The sequence below is a fragment of the Acanthochromis polyacanthus genome, chromosome 20 (genome assembly GCF_021347895.1).
Source record: "Acanthochromis polyacanthus isolate Apoly-LR-REF ecotype Palm Island chromosome 20, KAUST_Apoly_ChrSc, whole genome shotgun sequence".
NCBI classification, from domain to species: domain Eukaryota; kingdom Metazoa; phylum Chordata; class Actinopteri; family Pomacentridae; genus Acanthochromis; species Acanthochromis polyacanthus.
This window is the reverse complement of record NC_067132.1, coordinates 7,339,449-7,360,383: the sequence shown is the minus strand read 5'-3', so window position 1 is coordinate 7,360,383 and position 20,935 is coordinate 7,339,449. Positions and strand designations below refer to the sequence as shown.

Here is a 20,935-nt window from a genome sequence, read left to right as displayed (position 1 = left end):
ACATAGAGTCAGATACAATATACATTGATTTTAGTTAGATTAATGAAAAATATCTACATGTTCACACTCTCAATCCTCCTTCAGATAAAGAAGCAAAGAATTTTCATGATTTAATAAGTGTCTTGTTCTGTACCCTCTCTGGCGATCTCCTCCATGTGCGCTTCAGTCTGATACTGAAATATCCGACACTTCGTGAAGGCATCATCACAGCATGACGGAAGGGGGGAACCCCGGCGGTGTGACGTAGCAGAGCAGCGTGAGTGGAGACTCCCCATCCAGCCCTGAAGCACGGAAAAGAACGGCCGCTTTTCCTTCTGTTTCCTCTGGTCCTCTGGTCCATCTGATCCGGATCCTCCATCTGATCCGGATCCTCCATCCGATCCGGATCCTCCATCTGATCCGGATCCTCCATCTGATCCGGATCCTGCAGCTGACAGGGAGAGCAGGTGAATGTTCATGTGTAGGGCTGAACAGAGCTGGGCAGGACAAAGGCAGCAGAGAGGAGGCTGAGATGAATCCCTCCCATCCAGGAAGCAGACAGGTACAAAGCACAACACCTGTCAGCAGCAGCTGTTAGCTGGACCCCTGAGCAACTCTTCTTTGTCCTCAGGGCGTCAGGTTTCCTCCAGTTTCCTCCAACTGTGACAAAAGATCCATTTTATTTCATGAGAATAATTCCTAATAAGTTGAGGAATTAGCAGCTGAGGGCCCACTGTGGAGCCTCAGGTGGACTTTAAGCTGAGGACATCTCCTCTGTCCCTCCTGACCGTGAGAGCAGCTCCTGATGAGTAAAGGGTTAAAAGAGGCGCAGCTAGACGCCAGAGGAGCTGAAGTCATCCGGCAGAGCGCACAGCGAGGAGGAGGAGAGACACCGAGAACACCTCCTAAACACTGGTCTAAGACGATTCAAGCTGCTGACGATCTGCTCTTTTCTTTTCATCACCTCTTTGTGGTTTCTCTGACACACAGCGCTCCAGAGCTCCAGAGAGGAGGTGGAAGGAGGAAGAAATAGAAACGCGCATCCCGGCGCCCTGACTATGGATCCAGCCACGCTCGTCGGAAAGCTCTGCCGGTGCTCCTGCGAGGAGCGGGCTGTAGTGCAGGATGAGAGGTCCGCTGTGCTCCACCGACTGTGAGACCTGCAAGAAATCCCCCCTGACAGGCTGCCCTCCCCTCAGGGGACAGAAACAGACTCAGTCGCTGCTCTCAGCCTGGAGACTGGAGGCTGGGAACGGCTCCGATCCGTTTGCGTTCAGTGCGCCTCCTTTCCAGAACTCTCCTGTCCTCACTTTCTCCTGGAGATTCTCCAAAAAGCCGCTGTCTCTCTGAGCAACTTGGGGGAACTTTGGCCCCCGGATTCCTGCCCTGAAACCGGCGGGGCTGAGTGTCCATGCGGGGAGCGCAGTGAGCATCGTGCGCTCGGCTGGATCTGGAAACGCAGCTTTGGGCGATTCTAACTAAAGTCCTGCAAAGTCTCTGAAAGTCCAGCCGAAAAGATGCCGGTTCGGAGGGGCCATGTGGCTCCACAGAACACCTTCCTGGACACCATCATCAGGAAGTTTGACAGTCAAAGTAAGACTCCAGTTCATCTTCCTTAAGATAATTTATGGAACTGAGCCGCCCAGTTTCTATTTTAAATTAAAACTCCGTTAATAATTGATTTCTGACCTGAGGTTGTTTGTTTGTCTTTAGGATTAATGATGGAGACTTTTAACTGACATTCAGGTTTCTAGAATGATGTTTGCTGATGCAGCTGAACAGCTCAGAGAGAAGGAGATTCTGTCCTGAATGAAACACATTTAAAATGATTATCTGTGTTAAACTTCCTTGAAGAGATCACACTGAGGAGGCTGTTTATGAACCCTGCAGTTTGTCAGGAATCATTTTAGCCTGTCTTTTACAGGCTATTTAGGTTCACCAATAACATGAGTTTAGTTTCCTCTGCTGCTGTCTTGACTGATTCTGTCTGCTCCACACTTGGACACTCTTATCTGTTTATGGGGATGTGGAATCGATTATCTGTGGTTCACTTAGTCTGGATATGTAAAATAGTTTTTATGCAGAAACCACTGCCCTTCAATAACCCTCTTCCATCTGCTCATCAGCATGGAACTATTATCTGTTTGTTTTGTTTGCTTGGAAAGGAAAAAATAAACAAATGCAAGCTTCAGAAACAAACAATAAATGTGAGCTGCTAAATTTTACATCAGAGCCCAGCGGCATGTCAGTACTTCAGAATCTACAGTTCATCTGTCCTCCCTCCCACACTGTTTTCTTTGATGCAAATCATTCATGGTGTTTCCATCTCTGAACGTGTGACCGGACTTCAGACGTGCCTCGTCCGCCACAAACAGCACGTCTCTGGCACCAGCTCACCTCAGGGTGGAGGAGGAAGGTGAGGATGATGATGGCTGTGGCTGGAGGACGTTTATCATTAACAGACATCTCTTTCAGAAGCGATTTAAATGCAGATTTCAGGGAATTTAAAGGTCAGTTGTGTCTTTAAGGACTGGTAGGATGCAGCTGAAGTGAAGTTTTGAGGAACTGATAAGTGATTCCACATACGTAAGTGCGGTGGAGTTGAATAAGTGACATTGGAGTTGTCTAATTGACATTCGTCGCGTGATTCCTATTTTTCCGTGCTGAAAAGCGTGGATACCTCTGTAAAGGTGAACATATTCTGCTGCTCAGTGGACTTATCTCGCTGCCTTCATGTCTTAAATTTTTCTATACAGCAGATTTGCAGCTGGTTCAGAGGCAGGAAGTTTCTCTGTGAGCTGGAAGATTATTTACACCACCAGTTAAAAGTCTCATTCAGTGTTCAGTGTCATTCAGATGAGTTTTCTATTGACTGCTGCAGGCTGCTGGTCAGGCTAACCATGAGATGATGTCTGATGGAGGAGGACTGTTGGTGCTGTTAGACTCTTCTCTCTCTAATGTCAGTGTGGTTGAAATCCTGAAAGTTTAACCTGATCAGGAGATGCTGACTAGAAATGCAGCTAGTGATTATTTTATTGTCGATCATATTCTCGATAAATCGATGAAAAATGTAGATCAGTGTTTCCCAAAGCCCAAAATGACGTCTGGTTTTATCCACAGCACAGAAATATTCAGTTTATCGTCACAGAGTAAGAAATAAACCAAAAATATTTACATTAATAAACTCCAATCAGCAAATTCTTTTAGATATATCTGTATTCAATTGATTATGAAGATAGCTGGTGATAACTAACAGATTGATCATCACAGCTCTATCTTTAACCACACACCTGAGGATCTGTAACCATACCTGACTATTTCTTCTTCTCCATCCCTGAAACCTGAAGCCTCCTCTCGTGTTATCCACAGTGTTTAGGTGTGGGTTTCCTTTTTTCTCTTTCATTCTTTCATTTTTTTACTCTTTGAAACAGACTGAGGGAGCTTCACCTCTGTCCTGTTAGCTGTGTTACAGTATGGGAAGAAACCATCTCGTGTGGAACATAGAGGAGGTGAAATAGCATTCAGTGTTTTAAAATAATGTCCTCAGATCACAAAACCTTTAGATGAGATGATGAAGGAGCGCAGTGCAGGCCTTCATCACCTGCTATACTGTGAGAGAGGTGGAACTTCAGTTTGATCAAGCAGCTCATTTCTAAAGTGGTCTCAGAATTAACTTCATAAGAGGCACCAAGCTGGGTGGTCTGCATTAAAAATCTGCAATATTTCCACTGAGTAAATTCATCTGAAGAGCAGCCCTCCAGTGGAAAAAAAACACCCTCATGTGTCAATCATTTCAATTTCTGTTCATATGCACAAATAAATGCAGTAAAAGTAAAAGTTAATTTGCTGTAGTGAAAGCTGCAGATGAACACACACACACACACACACACACACACACACACACACACACACACAAGACGGAAATAATCAGCATCGTAATGTGTCTTCAAGCATATGAAAGAGACGTTTCAACAAGGTAAAAAAAACTTTAAACCTGTGAAAAAAAAAGATTCATTCAAAAGTCTTAAAGTCAGAGGGAGACAACTTCACTGTCAGATTTTCAATTAGTGCTCAGTGAGAGTGGAAAACCAGCCCTACGCTAAAACAAGACGATGAAAAACGATCCATTCAAAGGTCATTTCAAGTAACGGAGATCGCCAAAGGACTGAAATGTTCTGCTCTGAGGCTTTGTGACTCTGGAACGTGGTCATACTGGAGCTTATTCTGCTGTGGGTCCTGTGTGCAATGACAATCTAATCGTGTTACAATGATACACTCCTACATGTATGTGATTGACACCACAGCCTGACAAAGGTTAACTTTCAACCAGACCGCCATATGTTTGGTCTTTCTTTCCTGCTGAGCCCTCTGCTCTGGCACACGGTCAAATTAATATTAGTTGTGTGTTTTTTCTCACATTTGTCTCTGTCTGAGCGCTGCCCGAGGTAGAAATACTTCCTGCTGGTTATGTTTTCAATTTGTGTAAAAATGAGAGTTGAAGACATGAAGAATTAGGAGCCATGGCGTGTATCGAAGCTGAAAACACATGGGGGAACAGGTCTGTGAAGCTTATAAAGTATAGTCAGATTAGAGATTCAGTGTATCAGATACATTCATGGTTCATAAAACAAAACTGTGCAACTTATGTATTTTTAATGAGTCAGATATCATGCATGCAGCGAGAAATGATCTCCATAAAGCCCCATGGCATTACATTAACTACGGCTATAAAGTGCACTGATATGAGCAGCATATATGAGTTAAACAGCCAGGAGGCAGCTGGACAGTGATGCACGGCAGCAGGTAGAAACTGATTATTTATTAGATTATTAGACAGACACGAGCCAGAGGTCAGAGTTGTTCTGCATGGAGATTATTGATGAATCCACTAGAGGAGAAATAATGAGGGGGGGATGACCAGTCTGTGAGAGGGCATTCTAAGATCCATTCACTCAAACATCAGGGGCTTGTTCATTCATTTCTGTGATTGATTAATTGCTGTGTGAATTCCTCCTACACTCATCATGACTCTTTGTGTCAACACTGACTGCTGCAGGGCCAAAATGTTGGAAACACAGTTGGTCAGAGTGAATAATTTGTGACATATCCACCTCTCCACAGACCTGCTCTCCTCCTTCCTCTGTTGGCAGACTCTGAAACTGCACTGATTGGCCGAAGGCTGTGCTGCTTGAAGACTCTCATTTGCAAGTGGCCTTGTCAGAGAATGCATAATTCATGGGGGACGACATGTTTAGTCTGTGGTTTGCTATTTGTGCAGAATACCTCTCCTATTTGGATAAAACAATGAACGCCATTAGGTTTTAGAGAAGTATAAAGGAAACGGTGCTCAAACACGTGGAAATTTGGCCCTCCAGTTTTTCCAGCAGGGGTATTTTATGGACTGTTAGCGTCTCTGCTTACTGTACACCGATCCTCTGAGCATGGATTCCTCTCTGTTTACTGCACTGTGATCCCCATGCCTGGTATCCATGCTGCTCCACACAGATCAGTCTGCTCAGACAGCCGGCGTTCCTCCTCGACAACAACCCACAACACATCTGACCTCGCTGTGAGGTCACCGCAACCTTTTGGCTCGTGTGTTGTTGACGATTTGGCGCTCCTCGGAGAAGACTTTGCCCAATTACAAGCCTTGAAGCCGCCGCACTCTGGGGAGGATGTTACCGTCCTACAGCTCAAGTACAAACACTTCGACACCATGGCAACCACCCCCCTCGCCTCCCCACTCCTCCACCTACACTCCCACCCACCCTCATGCGTGCACACTCACACACACACACACAGATGTACAGTGTTTCTGAACCAGCTGCAGGTAGCTCCACATTTGACATCTTCTTGAAATCGTTTCTAGCATTGAAGTGCTCGCTGCAGGTGATAAACAGATGCTACAGTGATCAGAACAAATGATCTGCTTCTGTTCTAGGCTACCTGATCAGAGAGAACAGGAGCACCTTTTGACCCACAAATACAGAGAATAGAGACATTCACTGAGTAAAAGAACCGTAAATGTGAAAGACTCAGAAGTGTGGAGCAGAAGAATATTCTGTTCATAAATATGTGTGTCATGACAGATGTGTGTTATTCTTCTTTGTCACAGAGCTCTGTTGTTGTCCAGAAACTCTGGCTGAGGAGCTTTTTTGTACTCGTGTTGCTTCATTACACTGTCAATGATATGATAGTTAATTTTAATTCAAAAAACTCTGACCCGCTGCTGGAAATGCTCTGAATACACTAGATGTGATCAACTGACAAATATGACAATTCTCAGCAGTTTCTTGGAAATTGCTTGATTATATATGATTGATTGATTTCTTTATTTTCATGTTCAACCCTCATGGGTTTACCAGACACCAGTATACCAGCATCGCAGCAGAACATCCAAACATACATTATTCTGCTGCTCAGTTCTCAAACTAAACATGTTCATTCTATCCAGACCTGGAAAAGAAACTCTGACATGAAAAAGGTTAATCTCTAGTTTTTCATGTTCATCCAACCAAAAGAAATCGTCACAAACAGTGGACATCTTCCTGAAAACTTCCTCCCTGATGTCCTCATATACAGGACAGTAAAACATCAAATGAGCATTAATTTAAATAGATTGAATAACCTGTTATGAAAAATAAATGATAAATTGTTCAAATGAAATATATACTTTAGCTCATTAGCCCAGGAGATGCTGCAATTAAATATCTTTTTAGTGATCCTCTGGCTGGACATCTCCACCAGTCTGTTCCAAGGGAGAAGCATTTAGCATTAATGTCTGATGTTTGGAGGTCCCATCCCATATCTCCAGTGATGGACAGAACTGAAGCACATTTATAGACTCCCAGAAATACTTCTACATACTTGTGTTCCATTTTGCCAGATTTCTGTTCGTGTCGGAACACACCTGAGGACACGAAGTCAGAAACAAAGAGAACAACTTGATGCTGTATTTTTACAGTACTTTAAAATATCCTGATGCTTTAATCACATCTAAAAGAACAACAAAGTGATTTAGTTCACTGTAATAAATGATCAACAGACGCACCAGATTTGAGGGAGGCACATGGGATTGACAGGTGTGTACTCCAAGTAAAATCCTGTTTATTCATAGATCACTAAATCACAAGTTAGTCTTCAGCTTACAGTTAGCATGTGGAACATATTGGACCATCTGTCTCACTAGAAAGTGATACAGGAAAATATATTCGCCTGTTTTCCATAAATATGTGCTGCTAGACGCTGGATGAGAGATAATAGAGCTGGCTGGTGATTCAGTCACTATACTGCTGGAACTGCAGGAAAATGTTGCTGTTTAAAATTCCTCTCCAGTCACTGATTGAATCCCCTTAAATTCCCTAAAACTCACCTTTATGTATCAAAATGGCATATCTAGATTTCTTTCCCATGTTACCCCTCCCCACATGCTGCAATTCAGCTCCCCAGCTCACCTAGAATGAAATAGAACACCTGGTTCTCACTGCAGGAGTCTTTAAAGAGGGCTTCCTGATGTTCCAAATATCAATCCAAAAAAGTCATAATAACGAGTTTAAGGCCTCCTTATGAACAATTCTGGTCCAGAACACAGAACAGGTTTCCTCCTATAAATATTCGACTGTCTGTGGTTCTGTTGCTTTATCCTGGAGTGCACATATAGGTTCTTTTTGTAGAAAGCCACAACCACACATATATTTTCTTCTTAAACACACCAAAGAGGTCCTGTTATTGTTTTTCATATCTATAAGTGTTGTGGAGTACAGAGTCAGCACATGGATCAGCTGTTTCTCTGTTCAGTTTAAAGCTCCTCTGTACACACTCCTGAGTGTCTGCTCAATTCAGTTCAATTCAATTACAAGTCAAATTGTGTTAAGGCACTTTATAGAACCCATATGAACCCCCTGAACCCCCAGAGCAGCCCGAACGTGACAGTGGCAAGAAAAAACACCCTTTTAATGGGAAGAAACTTTGAGCAGAACCCGGCTTTTTATGTGGGGGGACCCATCTGCTGCTGGCCGGCGGGTTCAGACATGTTGCTTGAGTTAAAGTTTAAGCTGCATTTACAAAAATAATGTTTCTGTTTGTATGTCTCTGGCAGATAATATTTCCCTACATCAGATTCCTGTCATAGTTTATCTGCTTTTACCATCAAACACAAGAATCAGGCTCAAGGGAACTCTTTTGTTCCTCAGCCTATCAGATTGTTAAATCAGAGTTTTTCCTTCTAAATAGGACAACTAAACACTGAAGGCTCTGATTAAACTGATACACTGCAGCCACTTATTGTTGTGTTGCTTGGTTTAATGTGTTTTTGTCATTTAGCATCATATCTTGGGATGCAGGACTCAAATCACAGAAATATTCTGACGATAAAATGAAATAAAAACGTCAGGTGACAGTGACATGTGATTCCACATGGTTTAGTTTTAGTATTTCATTCATGAGAAAAGTCAGTGAGTATTTCAGTATTTCAGCTGAACTTGCTGCAGTATGTTGGCAGCAGCTGGACAGGGATGTTCTCCATGAGTCATTTCATTCAGTCAGAGATGTTAAGGGGGCAAAGAGCTCTGCTGCACTTCTACATATCAGTCTGAAGGAATGGAAAATGCCATGACAGTGTATTTAGGGGAAGACTGTATTTAACGTGCTGCTCAGTTTTGGGACGTCATCTTTCAGGTTAAGGTACAGAAAGCATCCAGAATACACATTCTTTTTTTTCATGACATTATATCCATTTATCTCTGCAGATTTTATTCATTGGACAAAATAAACCTTTCCTCCTAATCTGGACCACTGAAGCACTTCCAGAAACAAGGCTGTCCCATTTTATTCTGAGGGTATTGTTCCAGTTCAGGGAAGATTTTGTTTCTGGAGTGATTGCTAGAGATACTGAATACCCCCCACCTGAGTCTGTGTTCATATAATGAAAATTGTTCCCAGATTTACTTACTTGAAATGAATTGATTTTCCACCAGAACAACATCATGAATTGGCGTAGGACGTCTATCGTGGTTCTTTCACAACCTGTCTTCACTCTATAGCAGCGGGTCATCCACCTGAGCATTTAGGGCTCATTTAGGATCAGTTGCACGAGGCGCAGGGCCTTGATGTTCCCAGGGCTGGAAGAAAGAGGAGCCTTCTGTGCTACTGTAAAATACAAATGCTGCACACACCCACAGCAGCATATGGCCTGCACACATGGATTAGGCTGGAACAAGACATTTGTGGGTTCCATCTGCAGGCTGGCTTGTTGGATTTGTCTAATTTCTCTCCCGCTGTGGCAGAGATACAGAACAAAGAGTCTTCGTTTAGCTGCTTCCCTCCTGTATGCTCCTACAGCCGCACAGTCATCCTAAAAGTGCTGAGAAATGTAGTGATATTAGTGTTCATCTATTGCTGTAATGACACTACAGAATGAAGAGAAGGCTGAGGGTCTTCTCCGGCAGTTAGCTCTGTTTCTCTGCTCCATCTGTTTCTTTGGGAGGGTGTAAACAGCTACAGAGCTGCTGGAGTCAGGAGTGAGTCAATGCTGGGAGATTGCACTTCGATGGTGTGAAATCACTCGTCTCTCGCTCACACTCTGTCTCTTGTCTTCTTCATTCTCTCTTGTTCGTACACAGACACCCACACATGATAGCGAGGGGGCACACAGAAGAACACAGCATAGAACACCAGCGCTCTCATGTGCTCTCTCCTGCCCTCTCCTGCCCTCCTTCTCCACTTCGCTCCTTCCTTCACGCTGCTCTTTGTCTCATTTGACAGCCTGTTTTCTGGATCTTTGGTGTCCAACAGATGCCCAACTGCCTCCTGATCTCCAACGGGCACACATCCAGCTAGGCAACATGAGACCTGCTGGGGTAGAGGCTGTGTGTGTTCCCCGAGCAAAAGAGCTTCACACTATTATTTGTCTTTTGCACAAGACATGAATTCTTCTTTTTCCTGAATTGGACTTCATAATTAGCAGCTTTTTCCAGGTTATGTGCCTCCGCTCATTAGCAATATGTACATTTTTGTAGTGGACTGACCTAAAGTCAGATGTAAACGCAGTGATTAAGGTTCAGTTAATGTTCAATTAAAACAGCCAATCACACCTGAAATCTAGACGTCGTAGGAGGTACAACTAACTTTCCTTGAATCAACTTCTGTGACTGTCAGTGACTGCAGCTTACAGTAGCTACGTCTGTAACGTGTTAACATTTGACCACAGTTCATCCACCCATCATCTATATACTGGTGAATCCTCATTAGAGTCATGGGGGGTTGGAGTCTGTCCCAGCTGACTTAGGGTGAAGACAAGGGACACCTGGACAGGTAATAATCTGTCATATGGCTACATATAGACAAACAATCACACTCACATTCACACCTACGGACAATTTAGAATCACCAATTAACCTCAGCATGTTTCTGGACTGTGGGAGGAAGCTGGAGAACCTGGAGAGAACCCACACATGCACAAGGAGAACATGGAAACTCCATGTAGAAAGAAGGCCGGGACGTGAACCAAGGATCTTCTAGCTGCAAGGTGACGGTGCTAACCACCACCCCACTGTCCATCCATCCATCCATTCTCTATACACCGCTTTATCCTCACTCGGGTCGCGGGGGTGCTGGAGTCTATCCCAGCTGACTCGGGCGAAGGCAGGGGACACCCTGGACAGGTCACCAGTCTGTCGCAGGGCTACATATACAGACAAACAATCACACTCACATTCACACCTACGGACAATTTAGAGTAACCAGTTAACCTCAGCATGTTTTTGGACTGTGGGAGGAAGCTGGAGTGCCCGGAGAAAACCCACGCATGCACAGGGAGAACATGCAAACTCCAGGCCCACCCCGGGATTTGAACCAGGGATCTTCTTGCTGCAAGGCGAAAGTGCTAACGACTACGCCACTGTGCAGCCCCATATTTAAAGCTTCATAAATTTCAAGAATCAAGTCATTTTGAATTGAAAACATTCTGCTGTATCCCTGTTTAACTGACATTACTGAGTCAGGCTGCTGACTTTGTGATGTTTTCTTCTTGTGTTACTTTTAATTAATTAATTAATTAATTAATTGTTTAAACATTTAAAGTCAGCTGTCAATTCTGTCTACAGTTCAAAGGTTGCACATTCTGACAATAATACCAGTGAAGTAATCTACCTAGATATCTGGATAATAGGGGATCATTCAGACTTAAATATGTCGTTTAGACATCAGGACTACACCAGTAACAATAAAAAAAAATGCTTTGACTTATTGCACATTTTAAGATGCCGTTAAGTCCAGTTCTATATTTTCTCTGAGTAGTGACTGTGCATGTTGGTATATTATTGTTTCTCGAAGAACTTTTTAAGTCTTACTGACTCTTTTAATGTGGTTCAGCGTGTGTTGGGTCCCACACATGAACACGGACACACGTTAGACCTGGTTCTATCTCATGGATTGTCTGTGTCGAATATTGAGATCCGTGATAACGTATTCTCTGATCATAAGCCTGTGATTTTTAATGTTGGCTTTTCATGTGCTGTACTTAAATCTAGCGCTCCTGCTCGGGACTGTCGGGTCTTTAACTCCCTCTCTGCCGGCTGGTTCTCTGCTGCTTTTAATTAGCTGTGCGTCCCCTCTATTCTATTCTCTATGGATACAGAAGAACTCAGCTCATGGTTTCATTCTTTCTGTCAAGGTATTTTGAACTCTGTGGCTCCTTTAAGGACTGCACATAGAGCAAAATTGGAGCCCTGGTTCAACGACGCAACTAGAGCAGCCAGGAAGGAGTGTCGTAGAGCCGAGCGCAGGTGAAAGAAGGACAAGCTGCAAGTGTCGTTTTTAATTTTAAAAGACTGCTGGAGAGACTATCAGACTGTGGTTAAGGAAGTCAAAAGAGCTCACTTAGATGGAGTCATTGAGTCAAACCGCCACAACCCTGGAGTTTTATTTAACACCATTGATTCTGTTTTAAATGTTCCCAAGCCTGTTTGCCAGGAAGCATCCATGGAACTGTGCATCAACTTTCAGGAGTTTTTTTATTGATAAAGTTGTTAGCACAAGGCCTCTGATCTCAGCTCCTGCCGTCGACCCCTCTGACTCTGTCCGTTGCCCGGCTGAGCTCTATAAATTTGAGTCTGTTACTCTGTCGTCTTTAATAGACATTGTCGACCACATAAAGCCATTAGGGTCCCCTCATGACTCCATCCTACCTCATTTCTTCAAAGAGGTTTTTCCATTTATTGGGCAGTCAGTTTTAACCATCATTAACAGCTGTCTGTTCACTGGCGTGGTCCCCACTAGTTTTAAACACACTGTAGTCCAACCGCTGCTTAAGAAACCTGGCCTTGACACCACAGTTTTATCTAACTTCAGACCAATCTCCAAGCTGCCCTTTCTTTCCAAAATTTTTAGAGAAAGTTGTTCATGCCCAGCTGAAGTCCTTTTTAGATGAGCACAATGTATTGGAGTTTTTTCAGTCTAGTTTTAAGACTCTGCATAGCACGGAGTCAGCATTGCTACGGGTTTTTAATGATGTTCTCCTGGCAAATGACTCTGGGGATTATGTGGTTCTTGTACTTCTGGATTTAACTGCTGCATTTGACACAGTGGACCACAACATTTTAATATCTCGCTTGCAGCACTCGGTGGGCATTAGTGGTAGTGCACTGCAGTGGTTTAGGTCCTATTTGTCTGGCAGAACTATGAGTGTGAGCCTCGATATCTTTGAATCCCCCGCTGCTCCATTGTCTTTTGGGGTCCCACAGGGTTCGATTTTAGGGCCTCTCCTTTTATCCTTATACCTACTTCCTATGGGATCCATCCTCAGAAAGCACAGCATCGCCTTCCGTTTTTATGAGGATGACACACAAATTTATGTGCCGTTGAAAAGAAAGACTGTCAATCGGTCACACCGCTTCTGTCCTGTCTTAATAACTTTAAAGCCTGGATGGCCTTAAATTTTCTATGTTTTAACGAGAAAAAAACTGAGGTAATTGTGTTCAGTCCCAGTGGCCCTTATGAGTCTCCCCCTGTTGACTGGGCCCCATGGCTCACTGTGTTAAGCCAGTCTTTTCCAACCTGGGTTTTAAAATGGACTCTGATTTTAAACTTGACCATCAAATCAGTGCCGTGGTGAAGACTAGCTTCTTTCACCTGTGTCGGTTAGCCAAAGTGAAGCCCTTTTTAACACCAGAGCACTTTGAAATGGTCACCCATGCTTTTATTACTACCAGACTGGATTACTGAAATTCATTGTACCTTGGAGCTAGCCAGTCTGCCCTAGCACATCTCCAGTTGGCTCAAAAATGCTGCTGCCCGTCTTTTAACCAGCACTCGAAAATATGAGCACATTACACCCGTCTTAGCCTCCCTCCATTGGCTCCCCGTGCGTTTTAAAGTTGATTTTAAGGTTCTTTTATTTGTTTTTAAAGCTTTAAATGGTCTGGCCCCTCCCTATCTCTCTGAGCTGCTCCATCCTCATACCCCCTCACAAACCCTCAGATGAACTTATCAGCTGCTTCTGAAGGTTCCAAGGTCTAGGCGGAAGCTCAGAGGAGATAGAGCCTTCTCTGTTGCTGCTCCCAGATTATGGAATAATTTCCCTTTGCACATCAGAGAGGCTCCCTCACTTTCGTTTTTTAAAACAAAACTTATTTTTATTCACCGGCTTTTAACAAAGCATGAGACTCTGCTCTTGTTTTATTGTGCTGCTGTTTTAATATGTGTATGTTTTTATTTATTGTTTTTAATGTTTTAAGCTTATTAATTATTGTTTATTGTACAGCATTTTGTCTCAGTGGCTGCTGTTTTCAAAGCGCTTTATAAATAGAGTTGAGTTTCTTGTCACAACCAGCTTATAATACTGCAGACTGAATATCTCTAAAAACTCAAGGCTATTTACACTGAAACGACAGAAATCCAAATTGGTTTTCTTTGACAATCCTAAGTAAAACATCAAGTCTTTCTTGAGCTGCTTTGTTTTGCAGGAGCTGTCTGACTCAGGTGCTTTGTTAACTATAGTAGGATATTCCTGACCTGAGTCTCAGTGGACTGTGTTTGTAGACCTTACAGTGTGTTGTGTTGTTGTGCATTCTGTTGAATCAAAGCATGTTTGGAAGCATCACCAGGGGTTACGCTTTATTTCTACTCAAAGCTAACCTGGTCCCCTGATGTCACATCCTCCTCCACATGTCATTATTTCACCAGATAATGTATGACTAAACATACACCTGGAACTGATCATATACTAAAAAACGCTCCATCTGTTATCTATACTATTACTGTACTATAACTATATACTGTCTATATTATCTAATCCTCATTAGGACCGTAGAGGGGCTGTAATCTATCACCAAGGCCCTATAAAATGTCACTTCAGAATTTTTTTTTTCCATAGTTATGTTAATCTCTTCGCAACATCTCTTCTGACCTGAGAGGGATAATAATAAATGTTGTTCATTCACACTGCACAGTCTGATATTGTTCAGCTACAACTTCCATTTCCCCATCTGACTGCGCCTGCAGGCAGAACCTGGTAATAATGCATGTAATTCTCAAACTCACTAACAGCAATTGGACACTTAACTCAGAGTTTTATTCATTTCAGTTCATAACCCAGCAGATCCTCATGCACGCTTTTTCACAAATGGAAGCTGTTTGATGATTTGCTCTCTGATGGTTGTTGTTGAAGAGGAGTTTGACTGATTCTCTCACTGTGACGTCCTCGTTGTAGAGGGTGCTTCAAGGATTTCAGCTAGGAATGGATGATACTGCATTTTAGCCAATATCTGATGTGCTGATGTAGTGCTGATACCAATACATGCACATATTTCTCCCACTTAATTGGAGAACATTGGAGTGGGCTCTAAGTCTCAAATCATGGACCAGAGTCTAAGACTATACTGTGTTCAAATGTCCAAAAAGCTTCTTTAAAGATCTTCAAAACATCATCAGGAGAAGTCAGCATTCAGAAGCAGCAGGATTTACTGTCGACAGGAAATCCAGGAGCAGTTCTTAGAAGTATTTATCACCCCCAAGAAAAACTAAAGATACTGAGCTGTGCATTGTCTTTATGCTGTTAGGTGTTGGTCACTTTCTCCATGCCTATAGGACGTACTATTGGAAAGACAGTTCTGACACTGTTATACTTTTTTCTGAATCTATTGGTCAGATCGTGACATCAGTTTCTGATATTTCACCCCTAGATCTCTCCCTACAGAGGACATTATCAGTTTATCATTCGGTCCTGTTTTACAGAGAACATGTTCAGACTCTGTCCAGGTCTCCTCTACATTCATCTCTATTATTTTCATGCATATTAGACACTTATGTATTGCTACGTTTCTGATACACCTCTTTTAAAAGTTATATTGCTTTAGGTTTACACCATTATATTCTGAGTTATCCATATTTAATTTTCTAAAAAGCATGAGATCTGTTTTCACACCAAAAATACCTGTTTTACTTTATGATCTGTGTCCTCAAGAGACACACTCTGCTATCAAAGCATCAGTCATTGCCAGAATATTCTTCATTATTTGTTTTATATACATGTCTTAACTCTATTCTTTAGTTTAACAGCATTTGCCATAATTATATCATGTTTTACTTTTAGCATGTCGTACCCAATAAATATGACACTACAACATGAGGTCATGAACCTTCAGCCTTCAGGTATGTGGTGTCTGAAGATTATTCCTGATAAAGACCAACAGATGACGTGTGATTTAATCCCTTGAGAAAACATCAGAAATAATTCACTTTTCATAGTGAATGACACTTTTCTAGTCAAACAAGCTATAAATGCGATGGAGCTGGAACACAGAGACACAGCACTTCCAGTTTTTTAGTCAAGGATGCTTTTTATGAGTGTGTTTACAACGTCAGTCTTCTTCAACCACCAGGGCAAACAAGTTCAGGGATTCTCAGTATCGTTTATGTACATTACAATAGGAACCGTGTACTAGTAAGGTGTATTTCACTTGTTCCAGTGACTGAAGTTCCTTCCTCCAACTCAGTAAACTGCTTGACATTTAGAAATAGGTTGACGTATAAGATTATAGTATAATTGTTGTATCAACTGTTTTTGTATTAACATTTGGTTATTAGGAGCAAAGGGTCAGATCCAAGTTAAAAAAAAAAAAAAAAAAAAAAATTTTATTGTAATATAAGGCCACATTATGTCTATGTATGCTCAGGCATTCACACGGCCATGTGCATTTATCTCACAGCGCAGGCTGATCTGAACATTTCTGCAAAATATTTTCTTGCAAACCATTTAAAGTTCTGTCACATATTGGATTAAGAGGTTATAAAAAGTTAAAAAAAAAAAAAAGTTAAATCATTTTAAGCTGGAATCAGATTTTTAGCTGCATCTGTTCTATGGCCTCCAAAATATGTTTTACACATGAGTGAACAGAATATAGCAGAACTGATAACAGTCAAACCAGCAATAACTAGTGTATTGGTAAAAATGGGCATGAGATATAACTGCTGCAGTGTTTTTATTCCTCTCTTTCAGCTGCTTTGGATTGCATTGTAATTTCATCATAATGGAGTCTGCTAGTCGATGCAGCTGGACTTTCTCTGCTTTAGTAAAGCCCAGAGCATGCTGGCCCCCCTGTGAGAACAGTGAACTCATGAAAAGCAGCCAATGCCCTAAAACCAGAGTTTACAGAAACACTTTGTAAAAAAAAATGTGTTTTCAAAGACAGAGCTCCCATTTTCTCAGATTATGACACATACTTTAGAAGCATCTCCACATCTTCAGCTTTTAATTGGCTGAGCCTTACTAAAAAATAGTAATAGTAAAAAAAGTTGCCCCAAAGAGTAAAGCATCAAACACTGCATCTCTGCTGTGTTCTTCTCCTGCCAAGATGAAAAGATGAGACATTCTTGAATGCATCAGCAGCACCTGTCAGGTAAAGCAGGATGTTTATTCCTTGCTTTGATGTAAAACCAGAAGACGAGCAGCTTCTGTCCTGAAACAAAATCCAAGAAAGCTGAAGAATAAAATGATACAAAATAATAATAACTTATTCACAACAGACAGATTTAATCCATCACTTTGCCGACTGTTTGTGTCTATTTTTGTCTTTGAGCAAACACACAGAATTATATTTTAGACATCTAAGCAGGTTGGTGTCTGAAATGTAGAATAGATGAAAGCTGTCAGAAGTTGGTGAAGATTATAAGTCTGTTAAAAGAAATAAAAACAAAGCCAAAGCATGATTTAAATCCCCCATATCAAATGTGGAGGCTAAATGATAACATTCTACAGCCAGTCCAATGTTTCATCTTTATAAGATGTGATAAAACCATCCCTGGTGCTGCTGATGGACACTTCATCAAGAGCAATAAGAACATTGTTGTTTTTTGTTGTTTTTTTAAATTGTAATTTATTGTCTTTTTTCAATAACACAAAACACAACACAGTCCAGCACAACACAGCCCATACACATTAATACCTACAGTATAGGTAGCTCAACTCCAGCCCAATAAATCAATAGGCACTTTTTCCTATTTTTCCTTAAAGTGGGTGAAGCTTTGTGCAATCGTGCATATAGGAAACCCACTTTTATCACACTTTTATTCGGAGCTGTGCTGTTTTTTGCAATTTTTGGACTTGCTTCAGGTGAGCCCTCTGGACACAGCGGCGGCCGCTCTGAGGAACAAAGACGCTACACACGTGAGACCCTTCTCGGCCTCCGCAGCTCATCCTTTCTCTACACGGAGAGGCCCCATGTCCCCGCGGAGATACGGAGGAAAAGAAGAGGCTGCAGAGGAGGACGGCGAAAGCGCAGGACTTACTTTCCCTCTATCATCATGGGGAACGTCCTCTCCATCACCAACAAGGTAGAGGAGCTGGCCACGCTGACGCGGCTGAAGGAGCATCGTGAGTGTAGCCTCATGTGTTTCACGGAGACGTGGCTGAATGGACATACACCGGACTCTGTGGTTTCCCTGAACGGATTTACACTCGCGCGCGCGGACCGGAACGCGGTGGGAAGCGGCAAAAAGTCTGGGGGAGGACTGGCTGTGTACGTGAATGAGCGGTGGTGTAACCCAGCAAACGTGCATGTGAAGGAACAGCTGTGCACGCGGGACTTGGAGATGCTTACGGTGCGCTGCGGCCGTATTATCTACCGAGGGAGTTCTCGCACGTGATTGTGTTTTGCGTGTACATCCCACCATCAGCTCATGCAGGGACAGCGTGTGAAAGACTCCACAGCGCCGTGAGCGAAGCCCAGAGCCGCCATCCCCGGGCGCTTGTCCTGATCAGTGGAGACTTCAACCACGCCTCCCTCTCTGCCTTTCTCCCAACTTTCACACAGTATGTCACGTGTCACACGCGGGGCGACAAGACACTGGACTTACTGTATGTGAATGTGAAAGGCGCCTACACCGCTGCCCCCCTCCCCCCACTGGGCCGCTCTGACCACAACCTGGTTCATCTGCTCCCCCACTACACACCCAAGGTGAGAAGAGGACCTGTGCAGAAGAGAACTGTGAAGGCATGGACAGATGAGGCCAGTGAGAGACTCAGAGACTGTTTCCAGACCACAGACTGGAGCGTGCTCTACAGTCCTCATGGAGATGACATCGATGGCCTCACGCACTGCATCACAGACTACATCAACTTCTGCGTGGACAGCACTGTGCCAACTCGGACGGTACGGTGCTTCTCCAACAACCACCCCTGGGTCACCCCTGAGCTCAAAGCCCTCCTGAACCAGAAGAAACGGGCTTTCATCTCAGGGGACAGAGAGGAGCAGAAGAGAGTGCAGCGTGAGCTCCAGTGGTGGATCAGAAGGGCCAAGAAGGACTATGGGAAGAGGCTGGAGGAGAAGCTGGTTCAGAACAACGCGCGGGACGTGTGGAGAGGACTTAAGAACATTTCTGGACATGGACAGAGTGCCAGAGGGACAGCTGATGGAGACCAGCGCAGGGCGGACGAGCTGAACTGTTACTTTAACAGATTTGACTCTCCCCCCACCCCCTCTGCCCCCTTTCCTGCTCCCCCCTCTTCACACATCCCCAGCCCAGCAGACCCTCCCCTTCCTGCGACACCTTCACCGGCCCCCAACTCACCCACACGAACTACTCCCACCCCCTGCAGCCCACCTCACTCCCCCCCTCACTCCCCCCTCTCCTTCACACCGGACCAGGTGAGGAGAGAGCTGAGGCGACTGAAGCAGAGGAAATCTGCTGGACCAGACGGCATCAGTCCCAGGCTGCTGAGGACCTGCGCGGACCAGCTCTGTGAGGTCCTCTGCCACCTCTACAACCTGAGCCTCAGCCTGGAGCGGGTCCCTGTCCTGTGGAAAACCTCCTGTGTGGTTCCAGTCCCTAAAACAGCTCATGCCCAGGAACTGGCCCACTACAGACCTGTCGCCCTCACCTCCCACCTCATGAAGACCATGGAAAGGCTCCTCCTCCACTACCTCCGCTCAGTGGTGAGCTCCGACCTGGACCCGCTGCAGTTTGCCTACAGGCCCAACATGGGGGTAGAAGACGCTGTCATCTACCTGCTGCAGCGAGCGCTCACTCACCTGGAGAGCGCCGGCAGCGCTGTGAGACTCATGTTCTTTGACTTCTCCAGCGCCTTCAACACCATCAGGCCGGCGCTGCTGCGGGGGAAGCTGGTGGACGCGGGAGTTGATGGACATCTCGCTGCCTGGACCACTGACTACCTCACTGACCGTCCACAGTACGTGCGGCTGCGCGGCTGTGAGTCAGAGGTGGTAGTCTGCAGCACGGGGGCGCCCCAGGGCACCGTCCTCTCGCCCTTCCTCTTCACCATCTACACCTCGGAAGAGAGCAAGGACTGAATGTAATGTCTCACCTGGAGAAAACCAAAAAAGTCCTTTTGTGGAATTCCAAACCTGTTCTGAATTTGTCTAAAGGACAAAAGGACATTTCTCTCAAAAAAGTTGCATATTAATTTTAACCCTTTGTCGTGCCAATATTTAAATATACCATGGCCCACACCTGGGGGAGATGTTACATTTTTAATAAGCGGTTGCATTGCACTTGAAAGATTTTCCCACCCAATATGGCACCTAATATTGTGCCAAACTCTAAGTGTAACAGATAAAATGTCATTATTTTTTTTACCTCTGGTGGGAGCTTATTCAAATCCAAAGATAATAGACTCAGCAGTGAGACAGACTCAAAGCACCAATCATCCACATGTGAATCAGGTTGGTGCAAGCATGAGTGCAACCACCCAGATATAACACGCATGTGACAGGCCCAGTAATAATATTGTAAGTTGGGTAATGCCTGACCTCCTCTGTCATATGGAAGCTGCAAGACCTTCATCTTCAGTGTAGATTTCTTTCCATGCCATATATATTTTGACAAACATTTCTCAATCTCCCAAATTATACTTTTGTTTATTTTGAGAGGCAACATTTGCATAGGGTACAGTATCCTGGGAAGAATGTTAATTTTTATCAAGCTCACCCTACCTATTAATGAAAGCGGGAGGTCGAACCACCTATTCAAGTCACTTTTTATGGAGTGTAAAGCTGTCTTAAAATTTAATTTGTACAGGTCTGAAATTGTTGCTGAAATTTTTATACCTAAGTATGTAAAACCATCAAGTGACCACCTAAAAGGGAAATTGGTTGGAGGGTCCCAGCTTTTCCTTTGATCGCCTAGTGGAAGGGCCTCTGACTTATCAGAATTAATTTTATACCCCAAAATCAAATTGATTGATGATGGAGAGTAAAGTTGGTATAGATGTTTCTGGTTTTGTAATAAATAATATTACATCGTCAGCATAAAGAGATATTTTGTATTCAGTGTTTCCCAATTTAATTCCAGAAATTTCCGGGTGTGTTCTTATAGCTTCCGCCAGTGGTTCCAACGCCAAAGCAAACAAAAGAGGGGAGAGGGGACAGCCCTGACGGATTCCTCTGCCCAAGGGAAAGCACTCGGATAACGAACCATTCACCAAGATCCTTGCAGTGGGGGC

General features: G+C 43.7%; 1 protein-coding gene across 1 annotated transcript in view; it reads left to right on the top strand.

The window, feature by feature from the left end:
• Positions 1–236: 236 nt before the first annotated feature.
• kcnh2b (potassium voltage-gated channel, subfamily H (eag-related), member 2b) overlaps positions 237–20,935 on the top strand; it is a 374,335-nt gene continuing 353,636 nt past the window's right edge. Inside the window, exon 1 of the mRNA XM_051940813.1 lies at positions 237–1,572. Coding sequence (XP_051796773.1) covers positions 1,497–1,572 — 76 coding nt within the window. The 5' untranslated portion in view covers positions 237–1,496. The remainder of the gene's footprint in view (positions 1,573–20,935) is intronic.